At 38.3% G+C, this 23,811-nt stretch overlaps 2 protein-coding genes across 3 annotated transcripts; one reads left to right on the forward strand and one right to left on the reverse strand.

The window, feature by feature from the left end:
• Window positions 1-760: 760 nt before the first annotated feature.
• Window positions 761-6,943, reverse strand: mpx (myeloid-specific peroxidase). 2 transcript variants are annotated; one of them, XM_030436742.1, is made up of 15 exons: window positions 6,821-6,943; window positions 6,578-6,643; window positions 6,349-6,436; window positions 6,029-6,204; window positions 5,664-5,796; window positions 5,075-5,201; window positions 4,780-4,986; window positions 4,327-4,690; window positions 4,008-4,168; window positions 3,647-3,905; window positions 3,393-3,563; window positions 3,069-3,306; window positions 2,562-2,773; window positions 2,068-2,142; window positions 761-1,667 (listed from the first exon to the last, which is right to left on the reverse strand). In XM_030436742.1, the coding sequence occupies exons 2-15, from the start codon at window positions 6,639-6,641 to the stop codon at window positions 1,222-1,224; spliced, it is 2,721 nt and encodes a 906-aa protein (XP_030292602.1). In that variant the 5' UTR covers window positions 6,642-6,643; window positions 6,821-6,943; the 3' UTR covers window positions 761-1,221. The 2 variants fall into 2 exon arrangements, with proteins under 2 accessions (XP_030292602.1, XP_030292603.1); XM_030436743.1 differs by lacking the exon at window positions 6,821-6,943 and adding an exon at window positions 2,374-2,405 and having other exon boundaries at window positions 1,208-1,667; window positions 6,578-6,641.
• A 9,358-nt stretch (window positions 6,944-16,301) lies between these two features.
• On the forward strand, window positions 16,302-23,608 carry sftpba (surfactant protein Ba). Its single transcript, XM_030436018.1, has 10 exons — window positions 16,302-16,430; window positions 16,529-16,587; window positions 18,606-18,680; window positions 20,624-20,746; window positions 20,885-20,998; window positions 21,115-21,195; window positions 22,095-22,278; window positions 22,695-22,753; window positions 22,845-22,910; window positions 22,998-23,608. The coding sequence occupies exons 1-9, from the start codon at window positions 16,379-16,381 to the stop codon at window positions 22,899-22,901; spliced, it is 804 nt and encodes a 267-aa protein (XP_030291878.1). The 5' UTR covers window positions 16,302-16,378; the 3' UTR covers window positions 22,902-22,910; window positions 22,998-23,608.
• The last annotated feature ends 203 nt before the right edge of the window (window positions 23,609-23,811 follow it).

The following is a 23,811-nucleotide window of genomic DNA, read 5'->3' on the forward strand; positions in this document are numbered from 1 at the left end:
AGAAGATTGACTGTTTATGTAAAGTTACTATTAATGTTATTCTTAATTCTTATCACCAGGTTTCTGAATTATCAAGGTAGAATTAGTTGTCACTACTCAGTTTTAATCTGTGCTGATGATGAGTTGAGTTTGAATTTCACAGCCTGAGGAAAGAAGCTGCTCTGAAGTCTGTTGGTACAACACGAAAACAAAGTTTACTTTGTTTCACTATTGTCAACTTTTGTCCAAAGGGGGCCGCCATAATCAAGTTCCTCAAAGTAGCTTCATGTATTTTACATTATATTTTAAGTCTTTGTTTCTGGTTGTAGTTTGAAATTCTGAGCTACTTGTTTAGAAGAAGGAAGCTTTAATCAAAAGGGATAAAAAGAGGATGACCGTGACTTTGATTGGAATGTTATTTTTCTCAGATAAGGCTTGTTCAGTCACTGCATGAATCAATTCTTTATATAAAAAAGAACAATGGCTCCATCTTCAGGATGCACTCAGTACATTAAAATATAAAGGTATTATGTGATGTGCTAAGTGTCCAAGCTTGCTCTATTGGGTAAAATGATTAATTTAAACAGTGTCTGACCTGCATGGTTCATGCCCAACTCAGGGGCGTCTCCCCTCAGCAGGTGTTCCTCACTATACCTTTCACCTGTGCTTTTCATGTTACCTTCAGATACTAAAAAAGGCCAATTTAACTGAAATAAAACATATTTTGGGGATTCTTCTCTCTTTCTGTGATTGACATAAATAAGAACACATGAACGCAATGTTTGCTGTGGCTCAGTTTATTGAATGCAAAATACAACAGAAAACAAGAGAACAAGAAAGTTACAGTGAAAACAAGCCTCTCAGACACAAGCACAACACAGCATTTTCAAGGTATGCTTCAATTTCATCAGTGCATAAAACATAATAATACTCTTAAACAATTATTTCCCCAATAGACTGTATGCTGTAACAGAGGTTCATGAACGTGGTGCAAGTTCATGTTCATTAAGCTGCTTGTTTAAACTTTTGGAAATATTTCATATTTCAGATAAATTATTAAGGTTATGTATGATGTATACAGTTGTATGTTGTGCCCCAGTCTAGTCCGTAGGCCCAAAATAATTTTTTTTATCAATAATAGATATTTGATAGGACTTGATTATTAAAAGTGAAGATCAGTGCAGAGAGATCCGAAAGCAGACAGAACACTGGTGTACTAGAGGTGGCGGTGCAGTGTTTGTGTCACACACCGTACAGCATGTGTCCTGAGAAGAAGCTCTTGGTGCTCATGCCAGTGGTCCCGTTGGCGGCCTGCAGCCACACTTTGTCCCCCGTCTTCAGCCAGAGCACCATGTCTCCTGATGACATGTGGCGACCTCCCTGATAAATCTTGAAACTTTGCAGCACTACTTTGCCGTTAAGCCACAAGTCCACACTTCCTCCACTGACGAGGGACGAGCAGAGGTAGCTGAACTGATAGACTCCAGGGATGGTGCACGTAAACACACCCGTCTTAGTGCTGTAATGGTTCTGTGCGTTGTAGATGACCTGATGGAAATGAAGGATTTTCACTGAGGATGGGTTTTGCAGGCCCAAGCGGACGGAAAAGGCAGATTGTGACTGTGAAGAGTTGGTGCTGAGTGCGGGCAGTCCAGGTGGACCTCTCGGGCCAGGGGGTCCTACTAGACCTGCAAAGAAACAAAATTATAGATTGCTACAAAATGCTGTAAAATAAAAAAAAAGGTCATCCTGCACAAGATACGTTGTTTTTTAGTTTGGAATCTGTAGTATTAACACACAGCTGATTTTCTGGGGGATACAATGTGCAGCCATGACCTCAGTACAGTAAATCAGGAAACCAATATAGGACTTTACATCAGCGAGATAGACAGCTTTTTTAAATCATTCATAACATTATCTCGATTCATTTTTATCCCGATGAATGTCCAAGAATGACAATTCACCACAATCAACTGTGTTTTTTATTCAGATCTGCACAGAAATCTTTTAATGTTCCATCCCAAGTTAGCCCTATAAACGATATACAAAGGCTGAACAGACAGTGTTTATCATATCTGAGTACAGTACCTCGTTGTCCTCGAGTTCCCCTTCGTCCTCGGGGGCCTCGGGGTCCTCGGGGTCCAGCAAATTCGCATCCATATCCTGTATGTGAAGAAGATGTCAAGGTTAAACTAATTTAGCCTAATAGTTTAAGGAATTTTTTTAATGTGTTTGAATTAGTACACCGCTAATGGTTTCTTTTAGAGGACCCCCTTCACCAAAAAGTTAAGACCAACAGGTGTTAAATGATTTGAAAATTGATTTTTTTTAATAAGGTTTAGCTTCTTTTTGCCATTAAAATGTTACTGCCATTTGTTAGTGCTTAAAACCGACCTCTTCTCCATTGACTGGATAACAGCTTGGCCCTGCAAGATCAAACACCACATATGAAGTACCGTTTCCAAACAAGGGATTAGAGAACACCATGAACACACCAGGTTAAACTCAGAATGAAAAATGAACCAAGTCCCCCAACCCCACCCCCTCCCGAGGTCTTAAAGTTGAGTCTAGTAGAGTTTCACCTGTGCAGTAGGATCTATCCCTCCAGGCCGCCAGGTTCAGGCGTCTGATGCTGGAGCAGCGGACGAGTCGGTTCCTGTTTGAGATGACGTTGAAAGCGTCAGAGGGGACTGACGTGATCCCGGTGTTGTCACAGATGATCCTGGACAGGGTGGCAGAGGACAGAGCGGCTCTCTGTCTTGAGGTGAAGACGCCCGGCCTCTGGTACCACAGCCTGATCATTTCAAAGAAAGGAGAAGGGAAGCAGACTAGAGTCAACCGAGACTATTTAAAATAAGTCTGTTTCCTTGATTGTGCAGCTGACATGAGGTAAATTATTATTTTAAATAATGCAGTCATAATCATCTTATTCCCAAGGTGTAAACTGATGCTAGAAAAATACTACCAAAACCTCTGGCTACAACAAAACAGACTTCATTGCTTAAAAAACCCCCCTGCCAAAAAAGAAAAAAAACGATGTCCCCAGAACTCTACGCCTACATTTTAAATACACCCAACTACATACTGACCTGTCACCCTGGCGGGTCTTCTGGAACTGTTTTGCAATGAGGCAGGCAAACAGAGGCCCAACACGACCGCCCCGGACAAATGGCTCTGCCACGCCTGCCAGCCAGACGTCGATGTTGTCGGGTGTGCCATAGAGCTCCAGCAGCCTGCGGGCCAGGTCGCTGTTGTTCAGGACCTGACCGAGCTCTGCCTGGTTCCTGGGCTGAGATAGGCCACAGAACTTGCGAAAAGCATTGTAGCCTAGAGAAGTAAACAACATGTGAACAAAGAGTGGTTGAAGACAATCAATGAATAGATGAAACATTAGAGGAAGAAGTCAAAAGTACCAGGCAGGCCGTGATCACGTCCTCTCTGCATGTTGAGAGAGCCCAGGTCCAAAGCCAGATGCTGCACAAATTGGAACAACCTTTCCCTCAGAGCATCCACCATCATGTGATCCTGGGTGTTCAGTTTAGCAGGACGTCCGACCAAACCGCGCAGCAGAGGGTCAATGCCACCTGGAGAGGTCAGATACAAATTAGGCTGATAGTTTACGACAGAGTGGCTGATAAGTTGTATCACTTCTCTCTGTTCTGCTCACCCTCGAAGACGATTCTCCAGGGTGAGAAGAAGGCCTTGAACAAGGAGACGCTGGGGAACTGAGGGTGCTCCCTGTAATTTGCATCCAGACGGGCCAAGTTTGGCTGGATGGCCAAGTGGGCGAAGCGGTAAGCTGCTGTAGCGAAGACATTGGAGATGCTGGCGTCCACCTTGTCATTGTAGCCGGGGTAACGGCCAAGCAGTCTGCGCATCGCATCGTCACCCACAATGTGTGGCAGATAGTCCCTGAACACAAACACCTGAGAGAGGCAGAGAGATTTATTTTGTTTAAAAGACAGTGGACTGCATGACACATGCAAGTATAAATTGAAGAACACTGACTAGCTCTCAAGTTTAGTTACCTGTGTGTATGCACCCATGATCTTTCGGGCCTCTTGGTAGAGGGTCTCACTGTCCCACTGTGGGTTAAGTCTCCTCAGTTGACGTGCCAGGCGGTTATGCTCTCGCAAAAACAGTGTGTGGAGTGACGTCAGACCGATGTTCTCGTCCACACGGACATCACCTAACAGACAGAAGTCAAGGAGTTCAAGTTTACTTTCAGTTGGGAGTTTATGAGTTGTAAAAATCTGTTTATGAATTATTTGTGAAATGCTTTATAGATAAGCAATAACACTAATAGGAAGATTATTCATCATTAGTTACACTTGGAAGATGACTAACCTGCAATGAAACAGGGAACCTCTCTGGCGTTGGAGTCGTTGGTGACTCTTCTGCGGGTGGCGCACATGTTCACCTCCATCGGGCTGAAGGGCAGCAGTTCACGTCCGTTGTCTCTGAACTCTGTATTCACACGCAATAGGCCGCCATCATTTTTGAGATCGCGGAGAGACTGGGCAAGCTTATCCTCAGAGCCATACACCTGGCTGAGATCCAGGTAGGCTGTCAGGGCATTGATCTGCTCTCTCTTGTTGGCTTCTCCGCCAAAATTGTAGGCCGAGAATCCTGTTCCGCAAACAGGGGCGGATCTGAAAGCAGGGATGCAGCTGTCTGGGCCGGTTGGCAAGCGGGGGTCGCCAGGAGGAATCTGTTTGTAGGAAAAGAGATTCCAGAGGTTATGGAGAGAATATTTGAGTGGAAACATTATCTTGGTTGGTTTTGAGCCTAGGCACTGACCGGGATGGGGATACATGGCTCAATGTTCTCACAGCTCTCATCACAGTTCACCCCGTTGCTGAAGGAGCGGATGCTGGGAGAGAAGGGCGTGAAGGTGAGATCGTGGTCGTTCCACTGCCCGAACAAGGTTACCATGTGAGTGAATTCTCTGTCGTTCACCACGTCTTCGTCCCGTGTGCTTAGGATGTTGTTGGACACCTGTCGGACCTGAACATGGGAAATAATTGTCTCATTTTAATCAGCATTTATGTAGATTAATTGAAATGAGTGTCTGAGATTTAAAGGTCCAAGGTACCAGTGGGAGAAAGAAGTTGTTGAATGTCTGGTTTCTGAAGCCTTTTGGTTCAGAGATGCCGTCGTCGTATTCAGCTGGTAGCCAGCGGGCAAAGGGAGTGTTGGCAGCTCCAAGGCGAGGGTTATTTCTAAAAGCACACAGGAGATGTGCATGTTTGGAAATGCTGCTTGAGAAATCCGAGGGAAATGTACACATCTTCTGCCGTGTTTAGGTGTATTTCACAAGCATTAGCACAACTCAATCTCACACACCCAGTTTCCCTTAAATTGACACAGATTGTTTTTTTGGAAATAAATCATACGATTGATTTGCCTTACACACATGTTGGATACGTATTCTGAAAAGCAAGAAGTCTAAATGGATAACCAAATGATGATAACGAGGACACTTGGTAATGTTAAAAAGTGCCCCTGTAAATGAAGTTTTTTTTTATCTCTAGAAAAGGCATTAGAATTTAAGGCACTTATATATATGTTAAAAGTAAAAATGTATCTTTTTATGTCCAGATGGTGTTAAACAGACAGATAATGTGAAATACAGATAAAAAACATTAAAACAGTTTTATATAAAGCTTAAATGTTTCTCTTACAAGTTGTTGCAGATGCTGGTGATGGTGCGATACTTGTTAATGTTTGGTGTGGTGCGGCACTGTGGGAGTCTGACTCGAGCTGAACATCCACTTATTTCTGAAAGCCTTCTCAGGTCCTCTTCAGAGAGCAAGTCTGAAAAATGTAAAAGACACACGGCACATCTTTGTCACAATGTGTGTGCATGTCTGTTAACTTTATATGTCTAGTTGTTAATTACAGCTTTGAAGTGCTCCACTGTGACCACATTATGCAACAGTAAACCATAGACCCTCAACCAAGACCAGGAAGAGTTCTCACAGAAAATCAATGTGTGCTTTGTGTGTGCGCGTATCTGTTGTCTTTGTTTAGGTGCTGCATGCCTAACCTGTGGCGTTGAGTGAGCGTTTGTGCACATGATGCACCCTTTCGTGAAGCAGACGGAGGGTTTGTGCCATGTAGTCTGCAGATCTTACGGCTGAGCGTGTGTCAGCACGAGGCTGCTTCAATAGACGGAGAGCATCGTGAGGTTTCACCACATCCCTGCGGACTCGTCTCAGACTCCTGGAGGAGAAAAAGACACAGTTGAATGATTAAGTCAAAATTTTTTGGAGTTTCTGTAGTTACTATAATGAATGGCTTTCATGAATACTATGCTCAGTGATATCAGTTTATCATATTATAAAATAACTCAAAAGACGAACTCACTCTTCTCTGGAGTATTTGTACGCATCATCCACAAGTTTCTTTGCCTCTTCAAAACAGGTTTGAAGGAGAGGACTGCCCAAATATTCTCCTGCAAAGAAACAACACATTCATTCAACTTGTTCATCAAAAAGATTTTAACCTTCACCAGTGATGTAACAAAGGGAAATTCAAGTGTAACAGGGAATCGGAAAAAAAAGAAGGTGCCCGCAGTGTGAAGGCTGTAGCCTACCTGCTGGTTTGGAGTGAGCCGGCACCAAGCAGACACCCAGCACAAGAAGGACAGAGAGAATCATCTCTAAAACAAATAAACAAAAATCAGTTAAAAACCAAATTCATCGTATTGTTGTTATTAATATCAATAGGCATATACTATATATACATTGTTGTCAAAAGGCATGCAGAGAAAATATTTTCAAGTACTATGTAACAAAAAATAATTAAGCATTTAAGGTAAAAAGGAAAATGCTGTTACCTGAGTCAGTGAAGATAGCTGTGAAGATTTCAGATGCTCTTGGAGAGCTTGAGTTAGTGATGCTGTGTCAAACATCGGGTCCCTCCTTATATTCAGTCCTCTGAGGCCTCGCCCCCGGGGTTGTCCAGATGAGACTACAGTAAAAGAACAGTTCCTTCTTCCTTCTATCGTCGCTCAAGGAAATCCTTTGTTCTTATCAGTTATTGTTTCTGGTCAACTAATAGAGATAACGTTCTTATTTGCAATACCACAGGCTAATGATATTTAGCATAACAATTGTTACTGGCCACCGTAATGATGATGGTATTAATGTAAGCATTATAAGCATTTGTATGTGGTTCTTTTAGTATTTTTTTATCAAGCTATTTGAATAAAAAAAAATCCTCATTCATTATTATAACTTTATAATAATTGTAAAGTGGACGTTTTTAAAAAATATGAATTATTTTGTCCACTTTTTGACATACTTTTTGAAAACAAGATTATTGCATAAAAATATACACAATGTCCTTTTTCTTCACATTACTGTATCTGACATAAGTAAATCCAGTCTTTTCTTGCTGGAAAATTTTTTTTATTACCCACAATTTTGGTTAGAATGTTTCGGGCATTTTATTGTAATCACGATAACTGACAGCAGAGCGATGACATGATTTGTGTCAGTGTTCTTCTCTTCCTTTTTTTACTTATTTACCAATGTTGCCATGTTGTGGCTAATGGTCCTCAGTGTTGCCACACAGAAACTGATAAACTCAAGTAAGTCTGTGAAAAGAGGAAGTGATATACACTAAACAAAAGTACGGTAGATTGAGGTTACGAGTTCAAATCAGTGTTTTATTAACTAAAGGGGTTGGTCACGATGTAGGTAAATAAGTAATAGGTTGTATTTGTGAGACATGGTTGTGCAATGAGGAAAAGGAAAGACGGACATACGGTCAACCATAAGTTCACCTTGAGAGTGTGTGAGTGTGTTTGGGTGGGGAGCCCTGTGGCTGCCGCATATACAAAGGCCTCTTCATAGTCGTCACGCAAAATTGTCAGCCGTTAACAAAACAAGGAAATGCCTTGCTTTTACTGTCTTCTGAAAGTAGTTGAATCTGCTGCTTTATAAAGTTGGCTGTTTTTTCTTTTCTTTCTCCTTCCTTTGTGTCTCATTGATAACAATGATAAACCACTAAAAAGCAGACTCATCTCCTAGCAATGTGAAAAAGTCAAACGCCTGTTCTTAGTGGGATACTCGCTGTTAAATAAACCTGCATATACGAGGTAATTTGGGTGTAAAAGGGTAGTGTATAGCACTGTATTTAATAACGAGGACTCCTAATCTGTTGTGAATTGGGAGCATCCCACTGACTAAACAACAAAATTCTAGTCTCCATCCTTTCAACCCAGACAAGTGGAAAAATTGTTTACAGGATTTATTCAAATCCAAATACAGAAGGTTATTTTGCTAGCTTCCTGGTTTTTGTCTGAAGGTTTTGACCTGTAAAGTCTTCTGTCGGCAAACATGCAAACTTCAGCCTCTTTAGCTGTCCTGTACCTGGACCCAAATGTGGTAAGGTGTGCACACCTAGCCTCCCCTCTTCCCTAGTTTATTTAAAAGAATATGTTTACTAGTAAGGCTTCATTCACTACAATAGACATTGCTAAAAGGTGGGAAATAAGTTGCACACCATACACTTGTATTAGTATTAAGATACAAGTATGTGCTTGTTTTCAAATGATACATAATTTAGTTTAATCACGGTAAAACATTTTTTTGACATTCTTGACATTCTTGGACATCAGTGACATTGTGTGTCACTAATGTATTCATGCAGAAGAAATAATATTTTGATTTCTGTCATCAATTTCAATGACAGGTCTGCTTGTTAACAAAGTGTGGGGTTTACCTTTCTGTCAGAAAATCATTGTGTTTGCAACATGAACAGGAAAGTTGCACTACTCCAGTTTCCTCTTTGAGGAAACGGCTGAAACATCGTTTGTCAACCTCAGGTTTTAGCTTCGCTGATGGGAAACTGCTTTAAAAGTCAAGCAATGATTCTGCAGATAAGAGCGAGAACTTCGTACATAATGACAGACCTAAATTGAAAGGTTTTGCCGGATTAAACAATGCTTCACAGTTCCCTCTGTGATTAGTGAAATTCCCCAATGTCCAGGAAGCAGAGCTGTTTTGGACTCTGCATGAGTCATTTACACCATTTCTAATAACAATAGCATAGTTTACAATGTTGTACAATCCAGACTTAACCTTTGCTATATACACAATAAGGAAGAGGTGTGCTTGGTACTGGAGACAATAAAGCCAATGCGTCAGACTTGTGACGCTAAAAGATGTTTCCAACATGCAGGAAATCTTTTCTTTTCCCATTACTGTTAAGACTTTTATCCGTCACTATGGTTAAAAAACATAGTAAAAGTAAGCAAGTGCAGAAACTAGTTCCTCCATGTACTTAAGTGAGGTCTCCAATACTGTAGATGCAATTTGCACAAAGCAAAACATTCATATATTAGGCCTATCGGAGATATATCATTATATATTAGATATTGGAGGAAACTTTATTTTCTGTAGATCATAATGCAGAGGGAGATGCCTGGTGTGATTTAGAAATGATATCATGATCTAAATTTACTTAATTTACTTATACTTACATACTTACTTATATTCTCAAAGAATAGCAATAACTTAAATTCCCAGTGAATGTTATTGTTACTGGATTCTTTTCACTCTCCCATATCAGTACACCGAAAATCCATTATCAGTAGTGCTCTAGGCTTGACAACAAAAAGCTCAGTCAACAATGCAGCTTTCTCAACTAATGGATGACATGTTTGACTTTGTCTCGCTACAATGGCAGGAAAATGGATGGAGGTTGGTACGAACAGTCAAGAACAATTTTTCAGCTTCACTGTAAGATTATACACATTTGTTGTTGACAGTTGGTCATTGAACAGCTTTGACACCTGTTTACCGTAGCATTAAGAAACATTTAGGCCTTTTAATTTCATTAAACAAACCACATGCCATTCCTATTTTGACATGAGTGTAAGTAAGTTCAGCAATTGTGGTGTCTTGCTAAACTTTAAGCCAATTTGAGGAACAAAAAAATGTTTAAAAAAAAATCACACCTTGTTTTTTTAATTGAATTTTTTTCATACACAGACAAAATTTATTTCAGAGCGAAGAAGAACAGAAAAAGTCTAATATGGAGACTAATTAACCTACGGCATTGACATTCAAATTACAAAATCACGAGAGTTGAGGAAATATCTCAACTCTAACTTCTTAAAGTCCAATTTCAACACTGTGAAACCCCTTAAAAGTAGTCTTTAAGGTTGAGGGGGGGGGGGTTTATTTTAGTGTTCAAGGGCTGCCCTTATGCTTTTCATTATCAAAAATAAACCATAATGATTGCCTGGATTTAGGGGAAATCTATTTTCATTCTATATTTTTCATTGCCTTCACCTGACAGTATATTCTCACTAACAGAAGAGCTGCTACAGTAATCTTATTCACATGTAGAAAAACTGGAACTGAACTGTGTTTTCTAATGGCTTCAGGTTACCTTTTCAGACCTGTTTCCAAAGTCCATTTCATTTCCATTTCCATCAAGATTGGTCTAATATAGGACATCTGTGTTGATTATGTGTCTTGACATATGCAGAGATAGATGAGATAGATACAAAAAAAACAATTCCTTTCCAGTTCCAGTTTGTTTGCACATTTGTAGTCATTGCTGTCCTCATCTCAGTCTCAGAGTCAGGAGGAAGCAGCGATGTGCAGAATACCAGAGGGATTTCACAATGTTAGCTAATACAAAGAGCAGTAACATGGAAAGTCAGAAGGAAGAAACTGAGACAAAAACAAAAATGCTGTAATGGAATCCCACCCACTGTTTTTCAAAAACAACTTTTGTGATGCCAAGTTGGATCCATCAACTGCACAGACACAATGCTAAAACATCCTATTGTTAGTGTCTGTCAGCACCTCATTGTACCTCCCCTTCACGTATGTTACATATCGCTTACCTCACAATACGCTGAACAGAACAAAGTAGCAAATCAAAAACCACTCTTGTTTTTCACCTCAAGCTGGTTTATATTACTGTATAATTTACAAATGCCTACTAGTGACACTTATCTGAGGGCCTGCAGCACGGTTTTCGATTCCTGATACGACACTTGGAGTACTATAAACTACTGGCCATAAAGATAAGCCGAGAGAGATGTTTGGGAAGTCGTATAAATCAAGATCAATGGTAAAAAGGCACCAATCAGAAAAACATGCACTCAGTCAATCTAGGGCACTAGGGCACTGACATGTTTTACTGCATAATAACTGTTCTCTTCAACAACTAATATTTTGAACACGTGAGTTGAACCTGTTCTCAGTGGTGGTCAAGAGGGTTGAATAGCATGCCTTTAGTCACTCAGAGGCTTTCACTTTACAAATCAGCATTCAAAAGAGATCATTGTTCTCCTTTGGGACAGCATCTATATGTTGCGTCCTGAGAGGAAGGACTGAGGCATTTGCGTGAAATTGAGTTGTAATTAGCATTTACATTTTTGAGTTATGGCAAAAAAAGTTGTTTTGCAAGGGGATCTTTGACCACAAAAGTCTAATCGGCTGATCCTTGAGTCCAAGTCTTTCCTGAGAGCGGTTTGAGACATTAAAACTTTCACAATCCCACAATATCTGTCGTCAACGGTGTCTTCAAATTATCATCATTATCATACACCCATCATCCAATTGGAGAAAATCTTTTAAAAGGCCTGGTCTGATCGAAGATAAAAACCCAACAAAAAAGTTATCAAATTAGACATGTTTAGAAATAACCCTCTCTAATGAGGCCATCACAGGTCTATGACACAGACAGACCAGTTTCTGCAGGACAGTCACATAAAACAGGGTTGTGGAGCTCTGCTCATGACAGATTCAAAACTACATGAAACAAAGTTACAGACATTGTTGTTCAGGCACAAAGAATGAAGTGGTTCATAAAATATATAAAAGGAAACTGATTTTGAGTCAGCTATAAAGTCTAGAGAGCCAAGCTGTCGCGACAGATTTTTTTTGTCATGGTTTGGAATTCATCCAGACACATGTAGATACCAGAGGCACCAGGCCTGAAAAGGAAGTTGGCAGCATAAGTATCTATCTGAATGACAGCTTAGGTAAGTGTAGACCTAACACAGCCAAGGGCTACAATCAAGCACAACATTTAAAATCTTAAACTGTCAATAGAAAAAAAACTTTTCTGCTTCAAGATTTCATTATGAAGTAGATGCTGACTGCACAAAGTAATGGATATATAATAATGAAACCATCAATGTTTACTTGGTTCCTGATAAACCTTACTATCACTACACAATTCAATTTGCCACTAGGCTCGAGGTCACCGGGCGAAAAGGGAAATCGAAGGTTATCTGGTGATCCATTTGTATTGTAGACTAAATAAGACTGAATAAACTTGAGTTTTGTCTTGTTTTGTTGAGGGAAATGGGAACGATCAAGTTGACTTTGCATCAGCTGTGCTAAATAAGAACAAAGTCAAACCAGAGAACTGTGATGAATTAAGTATAGCATAAAACTTAGTTTAAAATTGAATGGAGTGCTAAAATAAAACTTGAGGTCATTGGAACAAACATTGGAACAACATGAACATGTTGCTTTGTGACGCTAATACAATGGAGGGGCCAATGTACAAAACAACAGAGTTGGGAATAGAACTAATCCTCTTCTGTATATTTATACAACACTCAGAATGCTGACCTGCTTTCCAATACAGACGTACGTGAGTACAACACTCCACTGAGCATTCCTGAGCATTACTATTTGCTCACTGAGAATATTTTTTACTGTGTATGTCAAACACGAGTCAAAACTGAAATACAAATATGCTTGCATAGTTTTCATAAAATAAAAATAAAAATAAAAAGGACATTTCACTGGCAAACCTAGATGCCTGGTCTTTTTTCAGACGAGGCATATCTGCACATTTAGACAGCATGGGAGGAGTCTGCAAACAACAAACCGACACTGACGTATACCTTCACTAACACACAAACACTAATGGAAAAGTCCCCTCCACTTGTCAGTGCTGAGCCACTGAACAAAAGTAGTTTCTTTTGCTCACCTGACATCAGAGATCCTCTTTTCTCTGAACTGTGAGGAGCCCCACCTGCACAAGCACAAAAGGAAACACCTCATATAACGCAACACACTAATATGGCAAAACACCTTCCACTAACCTTGACCTCGACAGTATTTTGGTCAAAACTACAGTCTGGGTTAAGACTCGGTGGTGGTGAATAAAAAAAAAAATTGAGTATAGTCAATTTTTTTTTATCAGGGAACATTTTATCTATTCTAACATTGTCTTTGCGTGCTTCACAAGGAAGAGTATAACATTTCAACAACAAAAGGTGTACAACATAGCACCTGTCATAGACATTAATTTGTTATACTTTTATAAATACATTGGTTTTCACTTTGTTTCCTGTATTCTAGTATACATTATGAGATTTTAAGTTTTTAATAATAGTAATAATAATCATTATATTAACTTTCTTAAATCAAGGAATCTCATTGAGATTGAGATCTCGCAAGAGAGGCCTAAGCACAGCAGTGAGAAAGAGAAACATTTTCAGAAAGAACAAATATATATATATATATATATATATATATATATATGTATATATACATATATATATATACATACAGTACCATAAATATGACCAGAAAAACAAAAGTACATCCTGTATAGATGAAAAGCTGTGCAGCGCCACCCAGTGTTTTAAAAATCTGTAAAGTAGTGGTGAAGAAGATACTTCTACTGGCCCTCAACATGATTATTACTTTCATGGTAAGGCATGCCTGAATTTTTTTCCTGTATAACATTTGTTCAGTAGTCTTTGCTTTCTGCATATTTTTGATTCTTCCAAGAGATCTATTCTAAAAAAATTAAAAAACAAAAGCAATCTTACCATTTAACATTTAAAAAGAACAATTTTTTGTTTAAAAAGGCCAAAGTTCGATTTCTCCGCTGAACTCCCTCAGCTGTTCATATCTGTCGATAAGGGAATGCCCACAAGCTTTTCCTACCAATTCATTATCAACATCGTGGTGAACATTCTTTCCATGAAAAATGAGTCACACTTGTGTGATGACAGAATGCACGTGCACATGAACAAACATAAAATCTCTTTGTGTGGTAGATACTGTATGTAAGCTCACATTAATCTCTGTTTTACGCCCAGCTTCTCTGCAGAACACTGTGGGTGAGATGATGGAAAAGGATTTTGATATCCTGCTCGCCTTTGTCCAAGAAATACCTGTAAATAAATAACTGACATGTACGGCAAGGAAGTGCAAGTTTTATCACTGAACTACACCACACCAAAGTCCATAGGCATAGTTATCTTCATGTATTGACCATTGGAGGCTACTTTGGTCGTTGTGTAAGCACAGCTACATTTTGTACAGTCACATATCTCATTTTTTTCCAACTAATTTATAATTTGGTCTATTATCAGTCAGAAATTAATGAAGAATTCCCCTCATAGTTTACCTGGGCCCACAGTGACGTGTTTGTCCACCCAATCATCAAAAACAACTATATTATACAGTACAGGCATAGGATTGGAGGTGAATTTCTTTACACCCTTGAACATTATTGTCAGAATAAATGTGTGGGTGAGTATGTCAATGCTGTTAATCAGTTATGTATTCTTAAATACCCACATTGAAAGTACTTAAAGCTAAATGGAAACTATCTATGGGTTTTGAGAGGATGTGATTAGTTTTACAGCCTCTTTCTATTGAGGTCCACTTCTGCCATCCTGTCTTTTATTGAGCCTTTATATGTATACAATTTTAATTGTTGTGCTTTCTGTAGACATTAAAGAATCTGATGAGATCTGGTATATATGACTTTGGCATGGGATCACTTAACTCTGCTTTATGCAGCTTATAGAAAATGTACTACAGATTGTTGAGCAATGAGATTATTGTGCAACAACAAGCCAGACTACTCAGTGTGAATTTAGTACGGTTACTTTAGCAGGGCTGCTCCAAGGTAGAAACTGACTTTTCAATTGTTATAAAAATGATTAAACACACCTGCAGAAGACAAACAGTACATGTGTTGGCATTTCTAGGTCTATGACAAGAAAAACAGGAGCTACAGGTGAACCAAGGACATCACAGGGCAGGCAGATGGCATTTTAAATGTCAAAGCCGTTTCTCAGGCTCAACAGGTACGAAGAATGTAGTGGTAAAAAGAGTAACATGAACTCTGCAGATGCTTGAGAACCATGCAAGGTTTGGTTACACTCCAAGGCAGTTTATGAATGAACTGAAAAGGCATCTGGGTTAAAACGAAAGTTGAAAGTGTAAGAATCTTTGTTAGCTGTGTGATGGCAGAGCTCTTGAGGTATCTCATAACACTGTCAAAGACATATAAGCAATACATTGAAAATGTAAACCTTTCATCTTCTGGGGACATTTAATGTCTGTAATAAAATCTCATGGTAATCCATCAGGTAGTTGTTGAGATATTAACGTCGGGACCAAAGCGGCTGACAGACCATCAACAGACCGATTGGAAAAAAATATTAAAGCTTAATGCTTTGTTTCATAGCATCTTTGAAATCATTGTAATAGCAAAGATTTTTGTTATTGAGGAAAATTGTGTCGCTTCCATGCATTTATCTCAGTGTTCCTGGTTAGAGTTAAAGAACAGGAGGGTAGGCACGTACTACTCTCTGCCACAGTGTCTTTTTAAAAGCTACCACTGAGAGTCGCCAGAGTAAAATGTCCATGTCCAAGAAGATGCGTCTTAAGATGCACTGAATAGTAAAACACTGCTTTTTGAAAAAAGCGTTGATACTCACAAGTCAAACTATTTTCACACCTTCAGATTGTAGGGGACAACAATAACCTACAACCTGAAGTAAACGGTTATAAAAGTATAAACATCAGATTTAGAATGACAGTCAGAATATGTCAAATGATGAGATTTTATGGTGGGTCAGATAGCCGTACATGTTTTTGTCTAATTATTTGCTTATTTGAGTACAATTTCTGGGAGGTTGTGAGGGTTGCTTCACAGCAGAAGGCTTGCATGTCTCCCTTGATTTTCTAAAACCATTGTCCTGAGATAACGGACAAAACTACAAAATATATGTCAGTATTTTGTAGTTTTGTACAACTACTGGATAAGATGATGTGACAGCCACTGCATATCTGATATATAATTACAGTACATTTGTTAACACATCTTTGTCCTCAAAATGTCAAGTGTTCACATGTTGGTGTGAGGAACTGAATATGAAACTTGGCTAATATTAGCTTATTGAGGGAGAGAAAAAAAACTGTTCCGCTATGCTGAAAACACCTCTTATCAACCAGCATGATGTTGTTTTGTTCCCCCTCGAAATCTGGTTGGTGGGGGCTATAGGTGTCGGATGGGCCCTGTCACATATAAGCGGCACTCGCAGTTCTCTGTTCACATCTGTAGAGAAGACATTCAACTACAAGCCCAAAAACAACTGAGGATGGCCTGGCTCAAGATTACTTTGCTTCTCTTTGTTTATCTTGAAGGCAGTGGTGAGATTATAATAATTATACTAAGACTATGTATTACGAATTGATTTTTTTTTCTATGTTACAATGAGAATTATTAATGATGACCATTCCCCCTGCAGCTCTGACTTCAGCATTTAATGTCAACGGTTTGCAAGATGTTCCAGATGCCCCCAGAGCAGTAAGTTTATGATTTTTGATTTCTTGTAACAAAATTATTTTTTGCAATCAGACTGTAAAATCTTACAAAAGCAACAAATATTTCCAAAAAATGTCATTATAGATCCATCAAAGAAATTCAGGGGTATCATTTATGGAAATACTTTCTAAATTGTGTACTAAAACTATATGTTATGATGCATTTAACAACCTATCATCACACACCAATGATTTAGGTTGGTGGCTCAACCTGAGGGACCCATTCAAAGCATCTGTATTTGACCACCGTCTTTTCCTAGAATCGCTCTAACACCTTAAACTAAAAGCACCAGCCTGACATTACATTCTCCATTTTAAGCAAAAGTCCAAAATCCTATTCAAGTTAAAGTATTATCAGCACAGTTTACTAAAAAGAATCACTGTAAAAACATATGTGCCACTATGACAGATTTTTGACATGATCTCTAACATTAATTGATTATTAATATGATGCATAAACATGTAGTAAGCATTTAACTGTTGAAGCTTGATGCATTTTAAATAAAGTTAGGTAGTTGAACCATGGCAGAGGTTTGGAGTGGAAATCTCTCTTTGGTGGGAAACTCAGACATGTTTCATCGTAAGTGGTCGCAAGCAAAATGGTTGGAAACAACTTGTTACTCTTAAAAATGCATTGTATTTCATAAACTGATCATATTTTTTTCTATATTATCTTAATCTACAAATTAACTTGTAACTATCTGTTAATAAAGGGAGTTTTAGTATAAAAAAAACGCATAATTATAGAAAAGTACAAATGCATCAAATGTGTATTTGAGTACAGCACTTGAGTGAACGTACAAAGTTAAGATAGATGAATAGCTTTATTAATAATGTTACATAAAATAAAAAATTCTCACAGAATGCACATATCCCCCAGCCGCAGGCACCACTTCAACCCTGCTCTCTCACCCATGTGCCTTAAATGCAAGATAGAAATTGGTACCCTAACTCATTGTTTTTGGTCATGTTTGAAACTGCAAATGTACTGGTCTAGTGTGTTGTCTGAGATACAAAAGATATTGGGCCTAGAACTGGAGATGGACCCCGTGTCTCTCATACTGGGCCTCCCAAGCCGACGCTTAACGTCCAAACATAATAAGAGGTTGTATTGTATTCTTACATACGCAGCGAGGAAGAATATTTTATTGCAGTGGATTAAGGAAGAAGTACCAACTGTTAAAGGCTGGCAAAGAGTGGTGTTTGATCTAGTGCCATTGGAGTACCTGACATGTATATTACATTCAAAAACAGACCAATTCTGTAAAGTGTGGGAGCCCTATTTGAACTATGTGGAGCCTGATGTCTCCAATATCATGCTGCAGGGATTTTCTTGACTGCTCATACTGTACATTATTACTGTATATTCAAGTATTATTTATATGGATCTGAGCTGGTGTTCTGGTGTTTTGATATGTTTGTCTTGTCTACTTGTTTGTTTTGTTTTTTATTTTCATGAACCATATTGTGTAGACATCTTTTACTTGTAAAAGAGAAAAGTTTAATAAAAATATTGATAAAAAAAATAAAAAATAAAAAATTCTCTCCACCAGTGCTATTTTGGAGAAGTAATGACAGCTACAGGACATTACTTCAACACTGTTGTTTCATTCTTCAAGAAAAACCCTGCAATTCTTGAAACTGTGCACAATGAAATTAGAGGCAATGTAATTAATGTAAGGCAAAAGTGGTGACTTCTTACAAAGATAACTGAGATTTGCGTTTCTTCAAAATCAGGAAGTCTTTTCAATTTGCCACTTCCACTCCAAGAAGTACTTTCACATGGTTTTCTACTGTTTCAGTTTTAATCTTGTGAAAGTCACGCAGTCACGAATAATTCTCTTCCTCATTAAATACGCTTTAAATAAACATTGAAAATACTATTTTTCACAAACAAGAAGTATTGTTTACAAACATATCTCAATTTATGTTATGGTATGTGTGAGTGATTAAATCACTTCAGATGTTTAATTTATTTCCATCATGTGACTTTAAACTCAGAATGGGGACGTCTGCAAGGACTGCACCCAAATATTTGAACTCCTGGATGACCTGCTCTCCAACAAAGACCTCCAGGTGAGTATAATAGTCTAACACATTCCAGAGGATTGATATTTGCTAACTGATATGATTGACACTGTGAATGTCCATATTCATAAATCAAGATTAAAATACACACTGCATTATCTCAAATACTCGCTAAGATTGGTGGTTGGAAAGTTTACATTAAATTTAAAAAGAAAAGAAAGTTATATGTCTAACTCTAGATATATATTCCACCTGTTCTTATCACACTTAACACATTCAGAGATGCAAATAAGTTGTAATAAGTCATGCGTATGTGTACTTAGACGCGCTCACACACACACACACACACACACACACACACACACACACACACACACACACTCTAAAGGAGAGGTCCCTTCTTCTTTTTCATGTGAAGCCACTTCCTGTTTTCTGTCGAGCAAAAGTTGAAATGAAATTTCTGTGGCAGTTTCTGTTTCTCACCTAATCTGAAAGATCCCCTTTTATCTAAACTTTAACTAGTCTGTGAGGAGTCCCATCTGTGTCCAAAGAGAGAAACTGGTTAAAAAAAATAAGTTTAACTTTTTTGACTGTTTTGAATCACACATTTAGGTGAAAAAACATGGGTTGTAATCAATAGTAATCAATTATGTGATTATATTGAGTAACATTTCTTTGCAAACATAATTACACAGCAGTTCACAAGACAAAACGTAAATGTGCAACAAAATGTGTGCAGAAGAAGAGCTATCACTTAAAAGTAACATATCCCTGTATTTGAGTGCAAATGACAGTCAAAAATCATAGTTATCTCAAATTCCTAGTCACATTAAAATGGAACTACCCCATTTACATGGTTTTAGACATCAGTAGGTGAGCATGGAACTACAAATTGAAAAATGTTAGACAGGTAAAATGTATTTATAAGACTTATTCAATAGATATGTATATAGACAAACACATTAGGGAAACACTAAATGGTAAAATAGCTAAATAAATTATCCAAACTCAGGGCATCATGAAGAAATTTTGTCGGTTTTCATAGGTGCAGCATTGTGTTGTTTTTCATGCAATTAGATAAATTTTTCTACATTTAAATTGCAATTTCCCAGCCTGACTCTTGGCTGACCATGCACTCAACAACTAGTTACTGCCAATTCCATCCAGCTAAGTCCTCTTTGTTTAGTTTGAGCCCAGCAATAATTAAGCCATTGTAATTATTTTTTTGTTTTAATTAGCTGCTTTCAACAGTCCACAGACACTTAGCTTGACAGGGATAGCTTGGATTTTTATTTGGCATTAAAGTGAAAGCTGGTGTTAACAGCAGAGAGTAGCTTTTTTAATTAATTTTTTTATTGACTTACCTTTGCAGCTTTGAAACCATTTAAAGATTTTCCTCAGAGTAAGACAACACGGTGAAGAGCCAAAATATGAAGTTTTTTCAAATTTGTTTCTTAGGAGCTAGCTAGCTAACTAACGGTTGATGCGCCAGTTAGGAGGTACCTGATTGGCTGAGAGGCGAGGGGGCGGGCACTGGTGAAGGCTGGTGAAAACTGATATGAAATGTAATAAATGAAATAAAAATTCATTTAAACAGCACTCTGTTGCTATAAAAATAATTGAGCTTCAGTAGGTTTATTTAAAAGGTTGTGTCCATTCATAGTTTTCTATTTTTGTTGTTTTTGCAAGGCTGTTCAAGTGCTTTTCACTTCATTTTTGCCTGACTTTAAAAAAGGGAGAGCACCAACTCAGTCAAGAAAAAGTCTTGGCAGGAAACACTTTCATTTTTCAACTGGTTAAAATGCATTTGCAAAACAATTTATGTTATCATTAATAGCACTTAAACGTTCAACTCAATCTTTTGACATTTGATTACGTTTGACAGAGAAAATATGAATGCATGTCTCTTGATCACACTTTTGGTTTACTTGCTGTTTAGAGTTACATAGCGGTCATTACATCAACACACCTAATACGGCGTTTTATTTCAGAAAAAGGTCATGGATGGCATTGAAAAAATCTGTGACCACCTGCCCGGGGCAGCTGCCAAAATCTGCAAAGAAGAGGTGGAGAAGATGCTCCCGGTGGCAATCAACATCATTACTAGTGTTGTAGTGAGTTGCATGCTGGATTCATCATCAGAATATTATCAGGAGTTAAATACTAATGGCATGGTCTGTAGTCTTTTATTGACGTGTGTTTTTTGGGAAGTCTTTTCTCAACATATTTTGTCCCATCTCATTCTTCTACAGAAACCAGAGCAGGCCTGCAAAATCATTGGGCTCTGCGGGTCCTGTGACAAGCAGGACAAGATGCTCCGGTATTTCGTAGAGGAGGCCTTCCAGGTTGCTATGACGAGTGAAAATGTGAGTGAAGTACAGCTCAACAGAAGTAATTTGAAAAGGATATAATTATATGTAAGAAGGCTGCAGGTTGAACTTTTGGGGCTTTCCTTCCTCTGATGTCTGTGTCTGTCAATTAGGTGCAGCCCACAACACAGTGCACCTTCTGCATTTTTCTCGTCAAGACTTTGGAGGACTTGCTGCCTAAAGAAAGGACTGAGGTGAGTCATGCTCATTAAGGGAAGGGACACATGCGCACGTGAACGAACAAAGTATCTCACTGTGCCGCACAGACACATGTAAGCAGACTCCAAAATGCCTCCAGACAGCACCTCCGGCTGACTGGAGGACATGACCCTTAGCAAAAAGTAGTATACTTGAAGTTCATTTTATTAAGTATGCTTGAGTATAAGTATAGCAAGTATACTATAGACCATGTACTTGTAGCGTACTAGAAAGAATACTAATTTAATACTTCTTCGGACTAAATTGGAACATTTTAAGTTTATAAAAGTATACTTTAAGTATACTTTATAAGGTCATTTTAAGTTTACAGAAGTACACTTTCATGTATACAACAAGTACACTCATCTATATACTACTAGTGTACTAAGTATATACTTCTAGTCCACATTTTAGTTTATTAACAAGCTTATAATAGGGGTAATACCTCAATGCAAATGTGTATAGCGAAAAACATCTTTATTCTATTAATTTAAATGTAAGCACACGTCAATGACTTGAACTTGATATGCACTTAAATCAAGATATACTAAGTATTAGTACTTGTAATTTGGCAAGTGCTAGCCAGAAATCCACCATTTATTACCACACAGACTGATAGTTTCACAGACGGGTGTTACAGTATACTACAGTATAGTATAAGTGTAAGTCTAAGTATTAATGTACTTAGTCTTAGACTATTCTTTATTCTTTTCAGTATAAGCCAAGTATACTTCACTAGACTATTCTTAAGTTTATAAAATATAGTATATTAAAAGTACACTTCAAGTGTACTGACTCAGTTTTAGTATAAAATAAGTATACTTGTTGAACACTTGAATAAACTACTTTTTGCTAAGGGGATGCACGCTCACCTTCATCTTTGTTTTTTCTTCAGGGTGCTGTGATTAAACTGCTTGAGGAGATTTGCCATATTTTGCCTTCCAAATACCGAGGCCAGTGCGAGGCTGTGGTTGGCATGTTCACCAAGACTGTGCTGGACGCCATCCTGAGTCACGCCACCCCTCAGGCTGTCTGTGCTCTCATCCACATGTGCAAAGGGCAGGAGGCTCCTCTTGTTGGTCAGTCTGCCTCTACATCAGTCAAAGTACTTGTTGTGTCCACCCACTAGCTCTAAACCAATGCAGACCATTCCCCACAGCAGGAAAACCACAAGGTTTAACTAATTATGGCTAATCTGATTGCAGCCGTATTAGTGTTATAAGTTACACTGGTTCACACCTGGAAGAATCTTCTCAGATCTTGTAGTTAATTAAAACAAGCATAACCAAAATGTAGATGTACTCTGATACAAGTTAAAGTTGTACATTTAAATCATATAGCAATGGAAGTACAGTACTCGGGCAAATGTACTTACTTTCCATCAATTTTCACTTTCACAGCTGGAACCAGCAAAAGTGTACTTGATAAAGGATGATTAATCGTTTTATATCAACGATTCAATTATCATTCCAATGTCCCTGTGTTTCTCTCTCAGATCCCTGCACTTTGACAACGTACAGGTGCAGAGACATGAAGACTGCCCTCAAATGTGGAGTAAGTAAACAGCAAACATCGTACACCTGTAAACTTGTTCAGCTCACGAATGCTCAGTGACAATCACATCTGACCTGTCTTCTCTACACAGACGATGTTCTACTGTCAGAAGTTTGTCTGGAAGTCTCTCACCTATGATAGGCTTTAACATGTTGAGGTAGGTGGAATGTTTTGACAATATTAAAACAACTGTATTGAAATGTGCACATGCAATACCATGACATTTCCAAACTTCTCTTTTCAGGGTAGGATTAAAAACGAGTCAACCTCACTGCCCCTGTGCATGACCCAGATCTTTCAACGTCAAACTGCAAATATTACTCGAACCGTTTGACACTGCATGCCGCCTGATAGTATTTCTTTGCAATACTGATTTGATATCTTACTGTTTTTTGTGACTTTGCATTGCGCTTACTGTTTGCGTCGAGTGAAGCGAAACCAGGACTGGACAAAAAGGACTGTTTGAACTTGAGGAGTAAAAGGAATGTAGACGAGATATGAAAGCTTGAGTAGGATCAGAAAGTTGAATTAATGAAAGGAAGGAATGTTTCACAATCATTGTATATACTTGAGATTTTTCTATTTTAAACCAAATTCCTCTTTTCTATTATATGTACAAGGTATAATGGCTTCATCTGCTGTAATAAGAGTGTATATTCTGACCTATGAAACATCACAAATCCCACTTGTTTCGATTAATCATAATTTTGTCATTAAAGTAAAATATACCTCCGGTAAATGTATTTTTCACGCGATGCACTCTGGTCCAATTTTGCTGGTGGTTTCTAACTTCTAATAACTGAGGTTCCAAGTAAAAGTCAATGTGTTTTTATATACACATGTGTATGAAATCCAGAACTGAAAGTATTTCCATGGTTTTGTGTTACTGGACTTAAACTCTGCCTGAGGAAGCGATCATCCCAACATCCTCATGATACTGAATCTGACTTCTGCCTTTTTTATATTTTCATCTGTAACATTTGGTCATTGGCTGAGCATAACCTTAACATGGAGTCACAAATCTGCTTTACGACACAATAAAAACAGTAAAAAAAACA

Source organism: Sparus aurata, chromosome 12 (genome assembly GCF_900880675.1).
Source record: "Sparus aurata chromosome 12, fSpaAur1.1, whole genome shotgun sequence".
NCBI lineage: Eukaryota > Metazoa > Chordata > Actinopteri > Spariformes > Sparidae > Sparus > Sparus aurata.

Excerpts from the sequence above, each read along its gene's own strand:
- sftpba (XM_030436018.1), top strand. The coding sequence starts at position 16,379 with ATGGCCTGGCTCAAGATTACTTTGCTTCTCTTTGTTTATCTTGAAGGC. Across the intron at positions 16,588-18,605 it reads TTCCAGATGCCCCCAGAGCA|AATGGGGACGTCTGCAAGGA; the intron begins GTAAGTTTATGA and ends CTTTAAACTCAG. Across the intron at positions 18,681-20,623 it reads TCTCCAACAAAGACCTCCAG|AAAAAGGTCATGGATGGCAT; the intron begins GTGAGTATAATA and ends GTTTTATTTCAG.
- mpx (XM_030436742.1), bottom strand. The coding sequence starts at position 6,641 with ATGATTCTCTCTGTCCTTCTTGTGCTGGGTGTCTGCTTGGTGCCGGCT. Across the intron at positions 6,205-6,348 it reads TACAAATACTCCAGAGAAGA|GAGTCTGAGACGAGTCCGCA; the intron begins GTGAGTTCGTCT and ends TTTCTCCTCCAG. Across the intron at positions 4,169-4,326 it reads GGTTCCCTGTTTCATTGCAG|GTGATGTCCGTGTGGACGAG; the intron begins GTTAGTCATCTT and ends TCTGTCTGTTAG.